General features: G+C 39.7%; 1 protein-coding gene across 3 annotated transcripts in view; it reads left to right on the top strand.

Moving 5' to 3' along the window:
* LOC119729184 (ras-related protein Rab-10-like) overlaps window positions 1-22,561 on the top strand; it is a 31,331-nt gene that overhangs the window by 4,825 nt on the left and 3,945 nt on the right. The window contains exons 1-4 of one of the 3 annotated variants that reach the window (XM_038201722.1): window positions 14,498-14,768; window positions 19,686-19,885; window positions 21,734-21,823; window positions 22,335-22,436. In XM_038201722.1, the coding sequence (XP_038057650.1) occupies window positions 14,498-14,768; window positions 19,686-19,885; window positions 21,734-21,823; window positions 22,335-22,436 (663 nt within the window). Of the gene's footprint in view, window positions 1-14,497; window positions 14,769-17,117; window positions 18,029-19,685; window positions 19,886-21,733; window positions 21,824-22,334; window positions 22,437-22,561 lie in introns of those variants that run through there. The other 2 variants (XM_038201723.1, XM_038201724.1) reach the window with 2 other exon arrangements.

Below are 22,561 nucleotides of genomic sequence, written 5' to 3'. Positions count from 1 at the left end.
GATTTTACATGCGTAATGCGGGTAAAATGTCACTGTCGAGTGTCGACAGTAAAAAATGTGAAAATACGTTCAAGTCGCGCAATCATAATCACTACTAGTCCAGAGGAAAAAAGTCACTTGGACAGCACAAATGGTGCTCCTTACATGTACTTTAAGTAAGGATTTTGGAAAAAAATAAATTCTTTAATTAATTAACTGTACTCTTTTTCTGCACTAGTCGACGTTTCACAGCGATGAGTTGACACTTATTTACGGAAAAAAAAGATTGGCTTCACATTCTCTGTTTATTCTGACTGAGGTCAAACTTCAAGAAGTCACCACAGTTAAGTAAATAAATCGGCCGCCATCGCTGAACTTCAACCTAAAAACAAATCTTTCCCACACATCTAGAATTCTCTCCCTACATTCTTTGTGTGTGTCAGTTGGTGCAAAGCTGCAAACATTCATGTTTTAAGTCAGACAACTGTTACTTCCATTTCATAAGTGTACATAAAGCGAACTGTTACGAAAATAATACCAGACATGTACCAGGAGCATGCTGTTACATTGCTACATGTATGTTCTCGTAGAAGTTTTGGAAAGCCAGAAAGGCTGTATGTGATTGGTTAATCAGTGGCCATTTGTGGGCCCAACCTGCTGTGATTGGTCAGTCAGTGTCAATTTGTGGTCCAAACTCCTGTGATTGGTCAATCAGTAGATTCCCCTGATTGGTCAATCAGTGGCCAGTTGTGGTCCAAACCTTGTGTGATTGGTCAATCAGTGGCTGTGTGTGGACCCAGCCTTCTCTGATTGGTCAATCAGTGGCCATTTGTGGTCCAAACTCCTGTGATTGGTCAATCAGTAGATTCCCCTGATTGGTCAATCAGTGGCCATTTGTGGTCCAAACCTTGTGTGATTGGTCAATCAGTGGCTGTGTGTGGACCCAGCCTTCTCTGATTGGTCAATCAGTGGCCATTTGTGGAGCCAGATTTCTGTGATTGGTCAATCAGTGGTCATTTCTGGGCCAAACCTCCTGTGATTGGTCAATCGGTGGCCATATGTGGGCCCAACCTTCTGTGATTGGTCGGTCAGTGATGACTTACAGAGGCAATCTACAAATTGATGACAATAGCATGAACTTTGACTTCGTCTATAAATTGCTGCTGACTGGGGATTCGTCGGTTGGAAAGTCTTGCCTGCTGTTCAGAATTTGCAACAATTATTTCGAGTCTTCATTTATTCCATCCATCGGTAAGTTTTAGACGTGTTTATTCTTGGATTAGGAAATACATTCAGCGCACTTTGTGACTTAGACTTTTGCTGAAGGCTTCAACTATTATAAAGCGGTTAAGTCACTAGCAACTCAGTGTAAGGTAAAAAAGGTCATGACTTATGACCTCGTGTGCCTTTAGTTTTGACCCTTAGCAGACCAGTGACTTTATTGACCGCAGAGTTTCACATTATAAAGCGGTTAAGATGTCGATGTATTAGAGGTCATAAAGGTCATGACTCGTTACCTCGTATGACCTTTGGTTTGAACCTTAGCACACCATTGGCCTTATTGACGCAGGAAATTAAAATATAAAGCTGTCAGTTTATTGGTGTAAGGTCATAAAGGTCATGACTCATGACCTACGACCTTTGGTTTGACCCCTTGGCAGACAAATGACTTGTAAGGGTTTAATTTTGTACAGAGGTGTAGCTTGCTGTTTATGAAAACAACAAAAATGAAAGGAAAAGGCAGCCAGTTGTGTGCATACAGGTACATTGTATGCTTGAATTTTTTGCCTTTATGTTATCGAGGCGGTTGCGAACAATCTTGTGTGGCACATCATACTCATAGTGTGTAATGCCACAGCTGATGTAAATTGTGGAGTACATGTAACATGTACCCATAGGGTTAATAATAAAGTCAATACATTTATGAATATTCATGTACATTTATGAATATTCATGTACATTGTATCTAGAGACATACATGTACAGTTTGCTTGAATGAATACTACATGTAGATCTGTCATCTCTTAAAAAAAAAAGAGTGCAAACTTTAACAAGTGACCTTTCCATTAAATTGGATATTGGTGTATGCTGTACTTAAATACGTTCTCGTATGTTTATTTGAACATGTACATGAACGTGTACATGTACCATAGCTTTTCAGCCTGGATTTTCCCTTTGCCTATTGAAAACTCTGCATAAACAAATATATAACGCAAGATTCCTTTAGTGTATTGTCCTAAAACTGATGCACATTGGACTTCTTTTGTATTGATAACCAAATGCGTCATTTTCAATTTTATGCACAGCAACTATGATTACTGGTCTTAACATTATTGTGATCATTGCTTTGAATGCCAACACAAAAATCCAAGCTTTGGGACTCAATACATGTACATGTATGTTGTTTTTCCATGGTGTTGATTGGCCGTTTTCAGCCTCCACAGATTGACTTTGTTTGTTGGATATTTGCTTGCTCCAATTATGTCCGGCCGAAGCTATGATTTGCTGTACCATTTGGCAATGATTGGTGATAGTGGAACTGGCAAGAGTTGTATTCTGAAGAGATTTGTCAAAAATGAATTCAAAAGCTACAACTCAACAACAATTGGTAAGTTTTGGTGTAGATTTGTACAAACAGACGTATTTATTTACAGATGTGGAAATCACTTGTTTGTGTAGTAATAATAATAAATAATAACAAGTTCTTATAAAGCGCTACATTTTTGTATTTCATATTGATCACAGCGCTGTGACAAGCATCAACCCTCATCAGATTTCCAGAATTATACAACAAAGTTGGAAATAAGTGTGCTTCTTGAATGATGGAATTACATGTACATGTACATGTATGTAATATGATCGTTCATATATCAATGCAGACACGTGCACAGTACATACATGTATACAGACTGTATTTGCGTATAGCAACACACCCCCCAATTAAAATGATAAATAAATTTAGTGAAAACTATTTTCATCTCTGAAATACATGTAAATGAGTGCAAACTTCAACAAGTGACCTCGCCGTTCAAATGGATATCGGTGCACGTAGGCCACCTGTATGTTCCCAAATGTTGATACAAAGTGTACATTGTACTGTACATCAACTTTTCAGTCTGTATTTTCCCTGTGCCTATTAAAAACTGTGCATGGCTTTAAATAATCCAAGTTTCTTGTAAACACTGAAGTGTACTGTCCTGAAACATTGGACTTGATCATTGTGTGCGCACTGATAACCAAAGGCGTCTTTTCTATTTTATGCGTGACGACTACAATGTATGAGTACTGGTCTTCACATATTGTGATCATTGTGTCGAGTGGCAACACTTTTCTGGTTCTTGTTTCGTTGTCTTAGAAACAGCTTTGTTTGTTGGGTGTTTGCTTGCTCCAATTATGTCCGGCCGGAGGTATGATTGGTTGTTCAAGCTGCTTATTATTGGCGATTCTGGAGTTGGCAAGACATGTATTCTAATGAGATTTATAGAAGATGAATTCAATACTACTTTCATATCCCAAATTGGTAAGTTTTGGTGTGGATTTATACAAACAAATTATCTTTCACATGTACCGGAAGTCAAGTTGTATGTGAAAAGCAATTGTACATGTGTAGAAACGAAAATAGCCATACCGGTCATTTTTTCTGGTTCTAGAGGAGCCAGCCTACACAGGTACCAGGAGTCCAGGATCCTCTTTGTACCTGCAGTAGGTGACTCACAGACTAGCTACATGTAAGTGGGTCCAATTTCACGGCGCTGCTAAGCACACAAATTTGCTTAGCACATAAAAAGTCTGGCTTATAATTTTAAGCAGGTTATCAGCCACAAGTCCATGTGATTTTCATGCTAAGCAAACAACAGCTGAATTCTAATCAGGAGCAATATGGCATTTTGGCTGGTAACCTGCTTTTATAAGCCAGACTTTTTTTGTGCTTAGGCCAAAAAACAAAAAAAAGGTTCTGCTTCCGATTACATGGCATTTGAAAATAGGGTAGGTAGGTAGGGAATTTTTTTTATTTTGCCAAATTTTTTGTGTACAATCATATGGAGGCGTGTGCTTGTTAACGAGGCAGTTTTGAATAATCTTGTGTGGCACATCATACACATGTTGGTGCCACAGCTGTTGTAAATTGTGGAGCTACATATACATCAATGTACATGTACCGGTAGGGTTAATAACATATTCAATACATTTATGAATATTCATGTATATATAGAGACATACAGTTTATAACAATACATGTACCCAAATAAATGACTTTAAGAATGAATACTAGATGTCATCTCTTAAAAAAAAATAGTGCAAACTTCAATAGGCCCTGTGGCCCCTGTGTGACCTAGCCATTTACATGGATATCGGTGCATGTTAAATACACGTTCTTGAATGTTTATGTACATGTACGTGTACATTGTACCGCAGCTTTTCAGCCTGGATTTTCCCTTTGCCTATTAAAAACCCTGCATAACTTTATATAACGCAAGATTCCTTTAGTGTATTATCCTAAAACCGAATGCACATTGGACTTCTTTTGTATTGATAACCAAATGCGTCATTTTCAATTTTATGCACAATAAGTGTGATTACAGGTCTTAACGTTATTGTGATCATTGCTTTGAATGCCAACACTTTTGTGGATTGCTGTCTTCAGAAACCAAACGGTCAACAAAAATCCAAGCTTTGGGACTCGATATGTTGTTTTTCCATGGTGTTGATTGGCCGTTTTCAGCCTCCGCGGATTGACTTTATTTGTTGGGTATTTGCTTGCTCCAATTATGCCCGGCCAGACCTTTGATCGGCTGTACCAGCTGACAATGATTGGTGATGTTGGAACTGGCAAGAGCTGTGTTCTGACAAGATTTGTCAAAGATGAATTCAAAAGCTGCAACTCACCAACACTTTGTAAGTTTTGGTGTACATGTAGATTGTAAACAGTATTTTTTTTACAGATGTGGAAATCACTTACATGTATTTGTGTAAGAATAATAATTATATAATATTGGATGGCTTTGAGGTGGATACAAGAATATGTTGTCATAGCGAGTGCAATATATTCTTGTATCCACCGAAAACAAGCCATCCAATATTGTTATTATTGTTTATATCAGGCTGACTTGATCCGCAAGAAGCACAATTCAAGACACTGTCTTCATTACATCTTTTTCGTTTACATCCAACGTTTTGAAGCTGCCACTGTGATTGTTAACAACAGTGCGTGTATACCTGGCTTTCTGCGCGCTGCATGCGCGCGGCATGTTCCGCGTTCGACGGTACGCGCGCGCTACGCTTTGTTGAGTGGTTGACAACTGTGACTTTCTATGCTCTTGATCGAGCGGGAACCTGCGAAAATGCCCGGATTGACTGCAATATTGTTATTGCAGTCAACTTTTATGAAAGCATACAATATGCTGATTTATTTTTATCGCCGGAAGCCTGATATAAATAATAATGAACAATAATAGTAAGTTCTTATAAAGTGCTATTTCATATCTATCACAGCGCTGTGACAAGCATCAACCCTCATCAGATTTCTAGAATTATACTACAAAGTTGGAAACAAGTGTTTCTTGGAGTGCTTCTTGAATGAAAATTACATGTAATATGATTATTCATCAATGCAGACATGTGCACATGTATACAGACCTACAGTATTTGTGTATAGCAACACACCCCCAACAAACATGATAAATAAATTGAGTGAAAACTATTTTCATCTCTTAAATAAATGAGTGCAAACTTCAACAAGTGACCTCGCCGTTCAAATGGATATCGGTGCACGTAGGCTACCTGTACCATGTTCCCAAATGTTGATACAAAGTGTACATTGTACTGTTCATCAACTTTTCAGCCTGTATTTTCCCTGTGCCTATTAAAAACTGTACATGGCTTTAAATAATCCAAGTTTCCTGTAAACTCTGAAGTGTATTGTCCTGAAACTGACGCACATTGGACTTGATCATTGTGTGCGCACTGATATTGATAACCAAATGCGTCATTTTCTATTTTATGCGTGACGACTACAATGTATGAGCACTGGTCTTCACATATTGTGATCATTGTGTTGAGTGCCGAAACTTTTCTGGTTCTTGTTTCGTTGTCTCTAGAAACAGAAAGGTCAACCAAAATGAAACTGCATCGTGAACTTCCAAGCTTTTGGACTTAATCATTTTTTTCCTCCGTGTGTGTTGTTGGTATTAACTGGCCGTTTTCAGGCTCCACGGATTGACTTTGTTTGTTGGGTGTTTGCTTGCTCCAATTATGTCCGGCCGGACCTATGATTGGCTGTTCCAGCTGATTATGATTGGCGATTCTGGAGTCGGCAAGACATGTATTCTAATGAGATTTATAAGAGATGAATTCAAAAATTCCTACATATCAACAATTGGTAAGTTTTGGTGTAGATTTATACAAACAAATTATCTTTCACATTGCACATGTGTAGAACCGAAAATAGCCATATCGGTCATGTGTTAAGATAAAAAAAAAAATTCTGGTTTCTAGAGGAGCCAGCCTACACAGGTACCAGGATACATGTAGTCCTCATGTCCCTGCAGTAGGTGACTAGCTAAGTGGACCCAATTTCACGGCGCTGCTAAGCACAAAAATTTGCTTAGCACATAAAAAGTCTGGCTTATAATGTTAAGCAGGTTATCAGCCACAATTTCATGTGAATTTCATGCTAAGCAAACAACAGCTGAATACTAATCCGGAGCAATATGGAGTTTTGGCTGGTATTTTTAAATGGCGGCCATCTTGAAACAAATAAAAATAAAAAGCCTCGCTTCCTCCTTTTTTCAAAAACCCGGACGAGAAACATGTTTTTTTTTTAATTCGGCCTAAATTACATGGACATGTGTACAAATTACAAGTGTATACTACACATTAGTTCGTTCACCCTGGGTAAGTTGAAAGTTCAAACCCCTGGGTGTGTTTGTGCCATTAAGATGCAGTGTACCATAGAGGACACGTGTACTATTAGTCTCGCAAGTCCATGATCACTTTTTAAGTGAACGTCTTGGTGCTAAACACTGACTAGTCTAGTATCCAACTCCCATGCCATGAATTTACCCAATCTGTGTAATCAATTGAACGGAAGTTGAGGTCAACAATTTAATTATAAATACAAAAAGTCATCAATTCGCAATGTTTTAAATATGCTGTAAATTGTTATTTTCTTTTGTAAATTGTAATTTTGAACAGTGTACACAATTATATAAAAACTGATCCTTTTCTATGATCATTACCCTTGTTGTGAAATCACGCAAACATGCTGTAAATGTTTGGTTGAATTCATTATCTTGCCAACATTTGGCACGTGAAGAAGGAAGTACAGATCAACTTATCATTTTGTCAGGAAGAGCAAGCTCATAACTGTCGTGACAAAAGTGTCAGGACTGCACGATAGTAGGATAGTTGAAGAATTTGTTTATGTTTCATTTTTACATTTTTGCTGTTCCTGTTGCCTTTGTTCATGTAGCTACGTGTATCTCACTGAACCACTGACTCAGTGACTTACTGTCACTTTTGACTTAGACTGGTCGTAGGCTTGTTAAGAGCCAGGCAGTGCTATCGTATAGGATTACCTCGTAATGCCAATGAAAGGGCGAAATCTGACCCATGGTGTATTCCAGATGCATGAAAAGCCTATTACTGTAAATAGCCATTCTGAAGTAATAGAACGGATAGAACACAAGTGGTATTAACTTGCTGGCATGCAACTTTTCCTCGGATCGGCTGATTTCCTCGTTTTTGACTTCTCATGAATGCCATTACAAATTGAAAAACACTGTACAAAGTCTTGTATGGTTTGGAGCTTCCTCATTTTTTTCTAAATTCCCAGTTGCATGCCTGAACTTGCCGTATTATTGTTTGGGTTTTTTTATTTCAGTTCGGGAGATGCAGTAATTTTTTTTCTCAAAAATACAATGTAATCATGATACAATTTCATGTAAAATCGTACCGACTCGCAGAATGCAAAATAAGACCATGAAATATGGATGGATACCTCATTCTAAAGCCAGTAAGTCCTGCATAAGAATCACCTGTCAGGCCGGGAATAATTTGTGTATTCGGCCTGAAAATGTTGTATTGCTATAGTGCAGAGAGCGCTGGGGACCCATAGGCAACGTCTTGTAACTCGCATCAGAGATTAAGGAATCAATGATTGCGATAGGATAGGAGGGTGACACATAATGACATTCCTTCAATAGTCACTTGTAATAACGCATGCAGTGAGCATTCTTATGCTCTGAAGCTGTTGCGTGCTGATGGAGAAGCAATTCTTAAAAAAGAAAAATCTTCGCATACGGGAGTGCGAGTACAATCTTTATCTCACCATTGCTACATGTACGTATAGAGTCCTGAAACATTTGAAGCATGAACAATTTGTCATTGATTTAGTGCAGTGCTGTACACAATTTGTTAAAAAAAATTGTATAGGGGGAGTGTGGCCTAGTGGTTAGTGTTCGTGACTCATGATCAGAGGGTCAGGGGTTCGGAGCCAACTGCTAGTCATATGTTGTGTCCTTTCAGCAAGCCGCTTCACCCCCACTTGCCTCTCTCCACCCAGGAGTATGAATGGGTACGGGCATTAGCTGGGGAGTAACCTGCGATGGACTGGCATCCCATCCAGGGGGAATAGAAATATTCTCAGTCATTTCATGCTACTGAAACTGGAGATAAATTATGCCGGTTTGATGGGCCATGTTGGCTTGTGGCGTTTACCTACGTGTGTACCCTACATGGAGATTGTGTAACATACATTGTTATTTAAATTTTACCTTGACTCAGAAGATGTCTTTTGGTTTCCTTTCTGCATTTTTCATTGTCCTCTTAGTTTTGTTTCTACCTTTTCTTTTACACTGTGCTCTGTTGTTGAAAGAAACATCACTGTGTTTCGGATTCTATTCCCTCAGTGATGATCTTGTATATTGTTGCAGTTGTCATTCAATGAAAAGTGACAAAAAGTGAGCTCTGTGTTGCCTGTTATCCACCGACAGAATATTTATGTTAATCACATTATTCTTCTCTCCTAATAAAATAAAACCTTTCAGTACTTTGTCAGCTTTGGGCTAATGTGTAACGAAATTGGGAGGACGTACATGTACCCGTAGTTAATAAGTGCTCAATGAAAGTTGCCATCACCACTGTTTAGGTATAGAGTCGTGGGTACAACTAAACGTACATGTACTACAGGTGAAACTTGATGCCCAACTTTCGTTTGTCGTTCAAAAATGTGACTTGTCATCACAAAGTGAGCTTAAAGCTGTACTTTTTGAGAATGAGCTATTTATTTGTTTTGATTAAGAGCTTTCCAATGGTCTAAATAACGTTTAGGGGTACTGAGTTCAGTTAAACGGACACATAGACCACCAACTTACTTGGTGTTACAAAATGGGACTTATACATGGTATGTCCTTTCAGTTGTGTCACAGTGAGTGAACAGTCAAGTAATAAAACAGGTTGAAAATAGGTTGTAAAGATGTTTGACAGAAAAATAAATTGGAGAAAGGTAGAACAGGACTTACAGATCAAGTTTCACCTGGAAACAAACAAATTTACCGCCCCTTCAAATTTTGGCTTTGACCCCCTGTACTGCAAATAGGCAGTTCGGACTTCAAGCTCATTTTGTTTTAACTGGTCACAAATTTGCTTTTTTAAAACTATGTTAACTGAAGTTTATTGAACTGATGTCGGATCACACTTGCATTACTTCCACGTTGCAAGACATGAAAATCTTAGAATTTAAAACATCAGTTGGTCCATCCAAGCATGGGAAATGGAATTTGAAGGCCATTGACAACTTCACATGAAATCTAAGCTGCGTTGAAATCCCATCTCACAGTATGTGGTCAATTTCGTTGTGTTTCCTCTGGGTTTACGTGCTTTCTTGGCAACCCACTTGATTTCCTCGGGAACTGTCGGGGAATTCCACCAGTCCTTAAAGAGGATATCTCTCTCATATTGTAATCATCCACAAAGAGTCGCAATTTTGAACAATGAATTCTCTGGAATGGACTATCAGATAAGTTTATCTATAGGCCTACTTCTGAATTGTATGAAAATATCAGGACACCTCTTTTAAGGTTACAATATTTTTTTATGTATACCCTTTTCACTGCATTCAATATCTGTGTTACTTCGTGACAGTAGAGGGCATTGTTGCTGTAGCAACAGTTCCGACATCCCATCATACTTTGCTGGGAAAAAATGTTTCAACCTGATGCCACTTTTTTCTTCATATATCATCTCAATGAAGGTCAGTCATTGCAAAATTGATAAGCTATGAATATGGGACTGAGAAACATTTCCAATTTTGTTAGGAAATTATACGAATATACTTAGACAATTTTTTTGACTCTCCATAGACTTTTTACACAACCGCTGAATATTTACTGATTCTTTGAAGAAAAGCATACGGCATATCAGTTTGTTCACAGTTAAATTCTGTGATAAATTTCCTAAGAGTGCCCTTTTAAGGGCTCAGTCCCAATTACTGACCCTACGAAACTTGGTGTACATGTTGTAGAGTTTTCAGTCATTTCCTTTATTTTGACCTTGGTCATGTTGGTTGCTAGACAAGTGAAAATGTGTAAAATCAATTTTCTGAAGATAGATTTCGGATTGGTCAGTAAATTTAGGTTTTGATATCTTTCTCGGGAAAAAAAATACTGTAGGTTCGTAAAGTATGTCAAGTTTTTGTTCGTTTTCTTTATTCATTGATAAGATTACACGTGTACATGTACAATGTACAGTATGTGTGAAGTGGTATCATGTGAGTAGCTGTACTTGAATTGTCAAAAGAGGGCGCTATTGCAGTATCCTAGTGCATTTTGTGAAATAGGATTTCCTGAAAGAGAAGATGGACTATTGCTAACCAACTTGCAAGTTCCTTGTATTACGCATAATGTGAATAACCACTCCTAGCACGCTTAATTGTGACATCTGATAGTGAAACCTAACTTGTTTCCTTGTGTGGTTTGTTGCTGTGGCTACATTTTTCCTGGAATAAGACTCTTTCGTGTGACCCTCCTATCATCCATGAGATTTATTCTTGTAATTGTAAATAAGATTTTAACACAATAATTTCATCATCACAATAATCCCCCCCCCCCCCCCCCCCCCCGGAAAAAAGAATTCAGAATCTCCAAGTGCAGCTGCATGTTCACCCATTCTCGTTCCGTAATTGTGGGGACTTACACTCGTCTGTGCAAGGTATTTGTGGGGACCGAATATGCTATGGGGACAGCAGAAAGTCCACATAACTCGGTCCTAATTTGCCTAACAATAAAAAACTTCCCATAACGCGGTGTATGCCTACCCACTAGTGTTGTCAGAGTACAAGCATACATATTTTTGGTCTTAATTAAGTCAAGGTACAAGTATAAACTTGTACGGTCGAGTCTCGTTATAACAAACTCGTTCGGACCTAGCCAAATTGTTTGTTATATCAGAATTTTGTATTAAGAGGAACATCAGTCCCATTCATTGTGCATATAAATGCACAGTCGGGACTAAGGCTTTATGTTTGTTATAACCAGAATTTTGTATTAACAGAGTTTGTACTAACGAGAGTCGACTGTACTTGTATTTTTTCAAACAGGATTACTGTAGCTTTAGAAGTGCACAAACTGTACAGTCATTTGTAAAGACACGTGTACACAGCTGCGAATCCATGGGTGCGTGCGCGCTCCTTCACTAACCCCTGGCTGTGAGGGATTTGTAAATGATGCTGACCGGCTATTCAGAGCGTACTGCCCTCGTATTTCGAAGATTGCACGCCCTATAATGCGCTTGCACGTTATCTCCTGCACGTCAATTTTTCCCAACATTTTTTTTTAAGACTGCATGATGCCTTTACGATATGGATTATTGAAACCTCGTTTTGCGCCCCGAAACATCTGTATATTGTGTTGTTAAGGGACGACAGAGGTACGTACATTTAATATAAATCCTGGCTAAATAACGCGACGTCAAAATCTCATGTTTGAAACGATTGATTCTACAAAAAAAAACATTCAAAATTTTAAGCCCTGCTTCGTGCATCAGATGCATCGACTGCAGTCCTAATTTAAATGTGCCAAAAAGTGGGACATTTAAATTACACAATTCCAGGGATTAAGATCGTGCAAGGCATGATGGAACATGGCGCAGCAAGATCGTACCCATGGAAACGAGGTTGACATGCACATTATGAAGTTGCATTGTTGTTTTACAGTGTACCACATTGTCATACATTGTATAACAATGTACCACATAGTTATACATTGTATAACAATGTACCGCATTGTTATACATTGCATAACAATGTACCACATTGTCATACATTGTATAACAATGTACCACACAGTTATACATTGTATAACAATGTACCACATTGTTATACATTGTATAACAATGTACCACATTGTTATACATTGTATAGAAATGAAACCACAGTTTCTGCTACTGTCCCCATTTTATAGTACAAGCTAGCAAAATCCAACCCAAAATAAACATGTATGCTGCATGTCTTACACTTGTTATCGGTTAGGCCATAATACATGTGTACAATGTGAAATCAAATACATGTATTTTTGACACTTCAAGAGTGTTGACAAATGCAAAACATGCAGTCTTTTGCTAGAACTTTTTTTTTGTGTATTCAGAAAAAAATAGCACCTGAGATGTCGACTTTTTCTCCAGGCATATCAATTTCTGGTAGCAAAATATTTGCACTGAATTTCAGGGTCTTGTTGGGCTTACAATTATTTAGTCAGAAATCTGCGAACAACCTTCACAGTTTCCATGTTGATAGAAAGCAACATTTCAGTTTCTCTGCGTGCCTCCACAACATGTACCAGTAGTGTATTACTATTAGGATCTGTTAAAGGGAATATATAACATTTGCAAACATCGACAAATAAAACTACCAAGTTTTTACGAAATACCTCACTAGGATGTTGGTTAATGACAGTCTAAAGCATCCTGTAAAATTATGGCACTTGGTGAGAAGTCATTTTCAAGAAAATGGTATTTTTGTATAAATTTCCAACGGTGGTCGGCCGACCACCGTTGGAAAAACCTAACTATTTTTCAACTACTGCTCCAAACTTACCATTTTGTTCAGTCAAAATTTTGTTTGCTATTGGTTACATGTTCATGAACGGGTGCAGGCCAGCTAGACTGGTTCCCTGACCTAACAATTTTCCGGCATCTATAAATTGATCCATTTCATCTTTAGTGGAGTCAGGGAACCAGACTACTTGAACGTTTTTGTTTTTCTTGGCTTTTCCAGCATTTTCGAACTCAAAACTTCAAACATGTCAGTGTAACAATGTTTGATCTATTATACCAACCCCTCAAATAGTTCATTTTTAAAAATAACAGCAAAAGCCAATGATGTACATTCCCTTTAAACATGCTCAACTTGAAAGTGGAAGGAAACATGGCACGGTGCATCCTCGCCTAGTATCATTTACTAGCTGTTTATCATATCTGACTCTGTTTTTTTTTAATTTTGAAATTACTTCCTCCTTCGTCCCATTATGCATCGGAATTTAGCACCACTGTATGCCATCAGAGCCTGAACATTATTTGTTTTGTTTTGAAACAGTTGCGACAGTATTTATTACTGTTTTATTTCCCCTACTTGTACTTGTGGTGTTGAAATTGGCCCGCTCTACGTGTGTGTCTACCTTCTAGTCATGGCCGTGTGCGGTTTAGGTTTAAGGGAAGTGCAAACAAAAATGGACTGCATAAATTACCGACCAGATCAAGTCTGTTTCCTCTGAAAAGCCCCAACCAGGAAGACGTTCAGAGATGCCATCAGCAGTTGGTTTCGAGTAAAGTGCAGAGTTCATATGTAGAGCGCTGTCGTGTGTTTTTTACTTCAAGCGTTCCAAAAACTTACAAAAAAAACGTGTGGTGTACACATGAACCGGGAGTTTGTAAAGTTTGAGGCTGCCGTGACAATACCTTTTTGTCCGGGTGATCATTTTGCGGTACATGTGGTGATTGTAAGGGAAAGTTTTGAACTTGGAGTTCATTCAGTAGTTGCTATTGACCATGTAGACATTCTAGGAAGCCAGGCAGTACCATGCCTTGAAAATGGAAGTTGAAGACACACGCAATGCATTACAGTGGGTTGGAAATGCCACCGGGCTACAGCACGGGTACCGGCGATCGTCCGACGGATCAAACCTCTACATCAGTGGGACTGGAACCTGAAGCAGTTTGGTTACCGGCGGATTCACACATGAAGTGAAACAATTTTCGGACAATTTGAATTTTCACCATGTTCACGGAGTGACTTGAGTTGGAGTCGAACCCATCAGCAGAACCATTTCAATCCACCAGTCACAGAAAAAAAGAGAGTTTAAGTTGGGTTCGAACCCGCACCAAGCTTTTTGTCATCTTGTGGTTCGTACAATAAACACACGCATCATGTGATTCTTAGGTCCAGTTTGGAAACTTCACAGAACTCATCCTGTAGGATACTCTTTAACTACAAGTCGTCAAGTTTGTGGGCGAAAAAAAAATTGAGATGCCGTCGAAAAAGGGTAAAAGGAAAGGGGGTTCAGCCTCCTCAAATCAGTCTCAGAATTCCGTCAACAGTCGGCCGATATCTTCAGTCAGCGGTGTTAGTGTCAATCGGATGTCCATGTATGGAGAGCAGTACGGACAGCAGTACGGGCGGCCGTTTTTCGACCTCATCTTGAAATATTTACTGGTCGGGGATTCCGAGGTTGGCAAGTCGTCGCTCGTGTTGCGCTTTGGGGATGATCATTTCAGAGAGAACTTTGTGTCGACTATTGGTGAGTTACATTGGGAGACCCTGGAAAAGTTGGAAACGGCATACTTACGGCTGTGTATAAACATGTACGAATATACACGTCAGTACCTAGTTTTACTAGTTTTGTACATGTACATGTAGGTCTGAATATTGTAGAGGCACGCATTGTACATGTACAGTCATGAACATGTACATGTACGTACATGTCCTCCAGCAAGTTTAAATATGATAAAGGATATACCGGTTTGCATGTATTTTAACATGTACAATGTACATGAACATGTCCCACTGTACATGTACATGTACCTTTAATTCATGTATCATGTTCATACTCTGCTACATGTACATACATGTACATGTACAGTATGTACATGTACATGTATATTGGTATTTCACACCATTGAGTACAGAATAAAATACATGTTTTACCAGGTCAACAGAGGGCAGCAGCCAAGATGGTATTATCACACTATTGAGTAATATGACAAATTATTACAAGGTCAACAGAGGGCAGCAGATAGGAAAATAATATAATGCTTACTATGGTAACTTTTGGTTCTGCACGTGATTGTGCGTCACCAAATATCCATTAACCATTGATCTTTTTATCAGTCCCACAAGCAGGAAGTTTGGTCAAAGTTACAGCAGGTTTTTTGCCCATGATGAAACTTTATCACATGAACAACACACATGTAGGGTACTTGTTTTTCTAACCACTCAAGTAGGCATGTGATCATGCGGACTTTATTTTTTGACCCCAGAACTTGCAATTTGATTGGTTTGTATATTGCCTCATACCAGGGCACTGGGCACACGTGCTTAAATGTTTTTAGCCTTTTTTTTTCAGCCCAAAGTGAAAGAAAGCGACAATTTAACAAGTAGTGCGATTTTAAGTTCTTTTCTGGAACTTTCCACTTTCATGCGTAGGGCAATCTTGTGTACACCAATGTGCAATATTTCCACAAATTTTCAGAAACTTTGTAGACCTGTCTAATTTGGTATGATCACAGTTCGGCAAATGGCATCTTTTCTACCAGATCACCGTCTTATTTGTTAAACGTTTCTGAGCTGCATTTTGCACTTAAATGTACATGTCCATCGACTGCCAACATACCCCGCGCTACTGGGGTCAGTACACCAGCGGTCAGTCGGCCAATAGGGTCATTTCTATCTTGGTCATCGGAGAAAGTGCTTGCGGAAAAACTGCACTGGGCGCTCGCTTTGTTGACCACGTCTTCGAGAGACAGCCCGTGCCAACTCTTGGTAAATGCAAAGGCTTGTTGTGCTTTTTTTTCTCAGGCTTTTTCCTCCACCTCAGAATTGTTTTGAAATTTGCTAAACTTGTTTCAGTTGTAAAAATAAATTAGAGTAATTGTTGTGACATTGAAAATACTGGTAACGTGATCTTATATCATACAGTTTTGTTATTGGTGAGGAATACATGTACATGTACATTATGATTTAGTTTACTTGAGCAGATCAAGTTGTCTATTTCTGATGGGCAGTTTTATTTTATACGGTAGATGCCCTGATTTGAATCGTTAAAATAATCGATAAGTGATCAGTGTGTTTGGTGGACGCCCATATTAGTCGGCACTAAATCAATCATGTGGCTATGGTAGTGCACACATACCGAACACATAACTGTTTGATTTAACAATTATCAGTCTCATATAAAGATGTGATTAGGGGCATTTGGTATGCCTTATAAGATAAGCAGTGATTAAATAAGAGATGACACTTTTTTTTTTTAATTTTGAGAGAAAACTTTTGAAAAACATCATTTAGTATTACCTTTTCCTGATACATGTACAGTATGTTTGAATTGTTAAGCAGATTTTTTTGGAAATGGCTGTTTATTTTCCTGTGACCTCCAGGATAATTCCAGAGGTCGCAGGTTCAATCTCGCTCCAATTAATTTCTGCGTTCAACTTTATAATCTGTAAGCCCCCTATTTCTTTGTGATATTGTGTGCGCACATTTAAACCCAACTTTCCCCTTGACTTCCTTTTGCTTCATGTAAAAAAAACCCTTGACGCTTGCTCTCCTTTGTGTTAACTTCCCTGAATATGATCGACTCATGCTCACGAAACAAAAAAAGCGGGAAAGGGACAGGGACAACAAAAAAGTTTCAAGGACCAGATTTTCACGCTTGAGAGTACACCAACCCTAACTTTGTTTCTTTAAGGCCGGCCTTGTGACACCATGCATAGGTGCATGGAGCTATGGAAAGCCTCACACGCACACATACACAGGCACAAGCTGGGGCCTTCATTTGAATAATCTTTTGACACCATGCAAATAGCCCCTATGGTCTACTGGAGATACTCTATGGTGTTTCTTAGTGTGATACAAGTTTGATTCAAAGCGATATTCACCTGACAAGGAAGGGCAGTGGTAGTCATGTGCTTATTGTACACTAAAGGGAACAGGGTTCTGCAGTACAAAGCAGTACGTCTCTCTTCTGTACATGCGATGACGTCACTGTTGTTACCAGCCAAGGTGTTCACTGTATGACCATTGAGGAATAAGAACTGGCCTTCCCTTTGCTCGTGTGGACAGACATGGGAATGTCTTGGAACTGGGCAGCACCACTGCGACCTATGGATTGTGGAATTTCTTCCTGGCTGCTCTACACATAGATCTTAGCTCTGCAAAAGTATTGACCAGCTCCAGTTGTGGTGGTGTGGTGTTAATGTTGCACCAGTTTCAACCTCTGTTCATGAGGTTTTGCTTTTCAGGAATTCACAGTCAACTGCAGGTTATCCTAACTAATCACTTGATGCTGTTGTGCATGTATATGGTCACTTTGTGAAGATGGAGAATTTTCCGTGTTTGTCTGGAAGGAAGGATAAATTTACGATCGTCCTCACGTTCATGTGAAGATCTGATTTGCTGCATCAACTGATCAGCCACTCCAAACAGAATTTTCAAAGGAGGCGAAAAGGTGGAAAATTTTGAACAGCACTGGCCACAATATTTGTTGGGCTGCCAAGAATTGGCTTTCTCCGCGATTTGCGTTTGATGGGCGCAATTTAACGTGTGAACGAAAGGGAAATTGAAGTTGATCGGAAGTTCAGACGGTCGGGCCATTTTGTCTCCCTGGTACGCCCGGCGTACCATGGGAAGCAATGGAAAGAAATGGAGGACTACAACGCCATTTATATGACATGCTCTGCAAGCTGATCGTGGTCGGCGACAGCTTTGTGGGCAAGAGCGCCATCGTGGGACGATTTACGATCAATGCCGACCCCACCCAGCGGCACTATCACTCCACCATTGGTAAGGCTGGATATCGTTGGATCGTGGTGCTGTGAATTTTTTGTAAAACCTGAAGGAACAAGTGTTTGCATGCATGTACATGTACTGTACATGTATCCCCATATAAAAAGGCATCAATGTGTCTCAAGTACACTATTTAGAGCCACACAGCGTTGCGTGCTACATTTCCTGAAAAGTTGTGTTTCCTAATTTGAAATCCAGACTTTTTTTATTTGCTATATTAAAAGCTACTTACTGGTAAATAACTAGCAACTATTCACCTCTAGACTTCTACTTATTCTGGGAAAGTGTTCTATACCTTGACATCACTTGACACCCTGTGCACAAACGCTATGAGACAGGTCTGAACAATTCCAAGTGTTTTCTCAGTCAATGCTTCAATGTTTTCCCTGCAAAATTTGACTTTTAGGACACGTTATTGCTTTCTGATGGCTGATAGGTTCACTATGCAGGGAAAAAATTATGGAATTCTTCCTGTTATGCTGTTATTTACAGGAGAAATTTGGAGTGTTTGCCCGAAATAAAATGTTTACAAAATTTTTTTCTCAAAAGAAAATCCTTCAAAGTAGGTGTGGTCGGACTACTTTCAGGTACGGTATCAAAAAAAATCTTAAAACAAGTTAAGTTTCAGAGAATGGGTAGTATGCCTCATGCAGGTGTGTAATATCATTGTACTATTGTGTACACAATCTGTAATACATTTCAATAGGCAAGTGTTCATGTATGTATGTAGTTGCCATGACTCATGTATAATCCTGGAACACGCCTGGCTTTTGTAAATGTACCATCACATGTGACTATTGCTAGCTTATCAGTAATTTTCCAATTGGATTAGCTAATAGTTGTCAACTTATGTTTACTTTGTATTAACTTTTTTTCCACCTGTGGCCTTTATGCTACATTAACATGTGTAGTTTGTCGGGATCCATCTACATGTAAATGGCCAAGTAAGAAGAGTTTGCCTTGTTATTCCAGCCAAGGATTCTCCTCTGGCAAATGCAGTGCACATTTTTCAGGCGCGACTTAAATTTTGGATTTTTTGGGGGTGAATGGACCCAGTTTTGTACAAGGTGACTTGAAATGTCTTTTACATTGTAGCATTGTTTATTACTCAATGCAGCAACAAATAATTTGTAGCTTTAAAAAAAAAGGTTCTCTCGAATTCAGGTAAAACCTTAAAATGAGTTTCCATATTTCCATGCGGGGAAAAGTCAGAGAATTTGGGGAAAAAAACAAAATCATGAAATTTGACAGTGGCCCAGATGGAAAAAGTTTTTCGCCAGTCAGGCGTATGTGCCTCTCTGTTGCATATGGTGAGGAAACGATGGCTGTAGGGGAGAAGGGAGGCCGTTGCTTGTCAACAAGTTGCTCGTGTATTACATGTATCTCAGTTACTTTGCCACAGCCACGTCTTGACCTCTAGTCCTAGCAAGCTTGTTAAAGTGAAAATATGTCTCCTGGAATTATGGAAATTTCTCAGGGGAATTTCAGGAAAAAAAAATCAGGTTTTATTACTTCATAGAGTACTAGGAACCCCATAGAATCAACTACAATGTACCGGTACTGTTCTTGCTGGGAATGAGCCCACATTAAAGGGAGCTGTATTTTGAATTTGATTGATTCTGAAACTTTTCCATTTGTGTCTTTGTCTAACCAGGTATTGACTTCAAAATCAAGACAGTTGAATTACAAGGCAAGAAGATCAAACTTCAGATATGGGACACAGCAGGCCAGGAGCGATTTCACACCATCACCACCTCCTACTACCGGGGAGCCATGGGCATCATGCTGGTCTATGACATCACGCAAGAGAAGACGTTTGATAATATCGCAAAATGGCTACGCAACATTCAGGAGGTTAGCCCCACTCCTATGTGTACATGTATATCACCCCACCCTGCCCCATCCCACCCCATCCCACCCCAAGCCCATCCAACCCTGACCCCACATCACCCCCAGCTTATCCCCACACCCACATCCATCCCCACTCCCACCCCCCCCCCCCCCCCCCCCACAACACCCACACTCCCCCAGCCCCCAACACCCCACCCCATCCCCATTTCTACCCCCATCCCTACTCTCATACCCTCCCACCCCACCCCCTCCTACCCTCACCCATCCCACCTCCACCCACCCCATCTCAAACCCCACCCCATCCCCTCTCCCACCCCTCCCAACACCCACTCCCAACCCCTCCCAACCCCTCCCAACCCCCACTCCCAACTCCCACTCCCATCTGCACCCCCACTCCCACACACCCATCTTTGTAAACACCAGCAATTCTGGACTTCCTATTGTCCCTAATCCTCATTCTTTTGTTTGCACTTAACAGCTGTCATTGGTTTTGTACACAAATTTCAATCGTGGACGTTCGGTCAATCATGGACCCTTTGTTTATGCCCTAACCCTTTTGTCCCTAGTCCACGATTGCCGGTGTTTACATACTCACACCCCCACTCACACCCCAATCTTATCCACACCCCTATCCCAACCCCATAACTAAGCAACTTTTGCCAACATTTTATTTGTCTCTAAATTTCTGGCTCATTTCCCAAATAAAAAAAATGGACAGCTTTAAAATTCCCTTCTACAAAACTTTAGGCCAAACAGTCGTCATGCCCCATGCAGAGGCCACATACCGTGCCAGGGCCATGCCATTCGAAATCAATGCAATTTTCTCATCAAAACTAAATCAAGGTCCATAATGTTCACAGTGTTCAAGCCATTACTGCAGGGATATCACATACCTGAGGGCTGTTGGCATTTCAACTCAAGAAATTAAGCTTGATGCTGCATTTATTACTAAGGAGTTTCCAAGTGGGCCTACATGTATACTGAATCTAGAACTGCTATGGAATGTTTTAGGCGCGTAATTCTTTGTGCTGGCTTATTGGGTACATGACTATTGTACATGGGTCATTCTTTAAATGTTGGGTCCCTTTTTCCCCCGTCCATCTTAAATCTGGCATCTATGAATTTATAATTCTGATGCACTCCTTAATGCAGTCATTTTCCAAGAATGATTATGAATAGCAAACTACCCACCCAACATATTAACCCTAACCACCCTGAATCCTTCAAAATCCTCTTTGCCAAAGTGGAGGAATTTGGAGGATTGAGGTTACAATGTACATGGCAAAAGTGCGTTACTGATTTCCTAGTATGCACTTTGTCAAGGTCTTGGGCCGGACCTTGTGTTGTTTTTGCTCAGCCATGCATAAATATAGGCCTAGATTATGCTTGAAATCCTCCATTGCTCCAGGATGTCACTGGCCAAGCCTCAACATATTGACAGTCACTGCTGCAGGATTTTGCAGGATTCAGGCAGTGGTCACCCCTCCATGGACCATATTCAAGAAATAATGGAGGAATTTGCAGGATTGAGGCTGTATGCTATTTTTCCATGAGGCCAGTTGGAGGATTTTGCAGGATTGAGGCTACATCCTAGCACAAAGGCGTAGGGCGTTAAGGTTAATGATACTTGATGGGTGTTAATGATGCTTGAATGTCAAATTACAAAGTACCCGCATAGCATGCACTGCAGTACGGGAGATTTCAAAGCAATGCCTCGGCATTAGCTTTCAAATCTAAAGCAAACATTGAAATTTTGGTCAGAGTTTCAGATACCCGTTTTCCCTAATTGGTCTATTGAAAGTTTCATCCGACCAATGGAATGTCTTCTTTCATTTTCCCTTTTCCCCGCAGCATGCAAACGAAGATGTAGAAAAGATGCTATTGGGTAACAAGTGCGACATGGAGGACAAGAGGATGATCAGCAAAGAGAGGGGAGAGAACGTGAGTAACCATGGCGATTGGTTGACCTCTGTGAGGTCACAGAGGTCGGGGGTCACGCAAGCTAAGAATGATCCCAAACATTGTCCCGAGGTTTTACTGTCTGTTTTTTTTTTTATTGAAGGCAAATAGGATCATTTACCCCAAAAGTAACCGACCAAATTATTATGGAGAAAAAGTTACACCCCATGAAATTATTCTGTCTGGCTTGCTGTCATTTAAAAGAAATCAAGAAATGTAGGTGATTTCCAACGATCAGTCAATTGACTGATTTTTGGAAATAAAGAGTGCTATGGACGAAATTGTGTTTCGTGATCAAAACATTGTGCAGGATTTTTCACTGTTGTCTCCAAAAGTGAAATATCCACCGAGTTGAAACTTCAACAGGTTGGGTTTGGAGTATTTTTCTTTGGATTTTGAGAGGTGTTATTACTGGAAACGAACAAATTGCATGTTAAGCAATAATCCTACATGTGTAAGTGTTTAAACCTTTTCATATTGTCCTTTCTTTCAGATTGCGAGGGAGAACGGCATCAAATTCCTAGAAACCAGCGCTAAAGCAAACGTCAATGTCGAAAAGGCTTTCATGACGCTCGCAGAAGACATCCTAAAGAAGGTAACAAGACGGTAATCTTGTCTCAAAAATAGAAATCAAGTTTATTGACAAGTATGTCAGAAGTAACAGTCCTTGCCAGTTTTGCAGGCATCTTGCAGAAGTGGTTTTCCAGAATTAGTATTATT

Source organism: Patiria miniata, unplaced genomic scaffold (genome assembly GCF_015706575.1).
Source record: "Patiria miniata isolate m_02_andy unplaced genomic scaffold, ASM1570657v1 HiC_scaffold_20, whole genome shotgun sequence".
Lineage (NCBI taxonomy): Eukaryota > Metazoa > Echinodermata > Asteroidea > Valvatida > Asterinidae > Patiria > Patiria miniata.
This window is presented reverse-complemented; position numbering and strand designations above follow the sequence as displayed.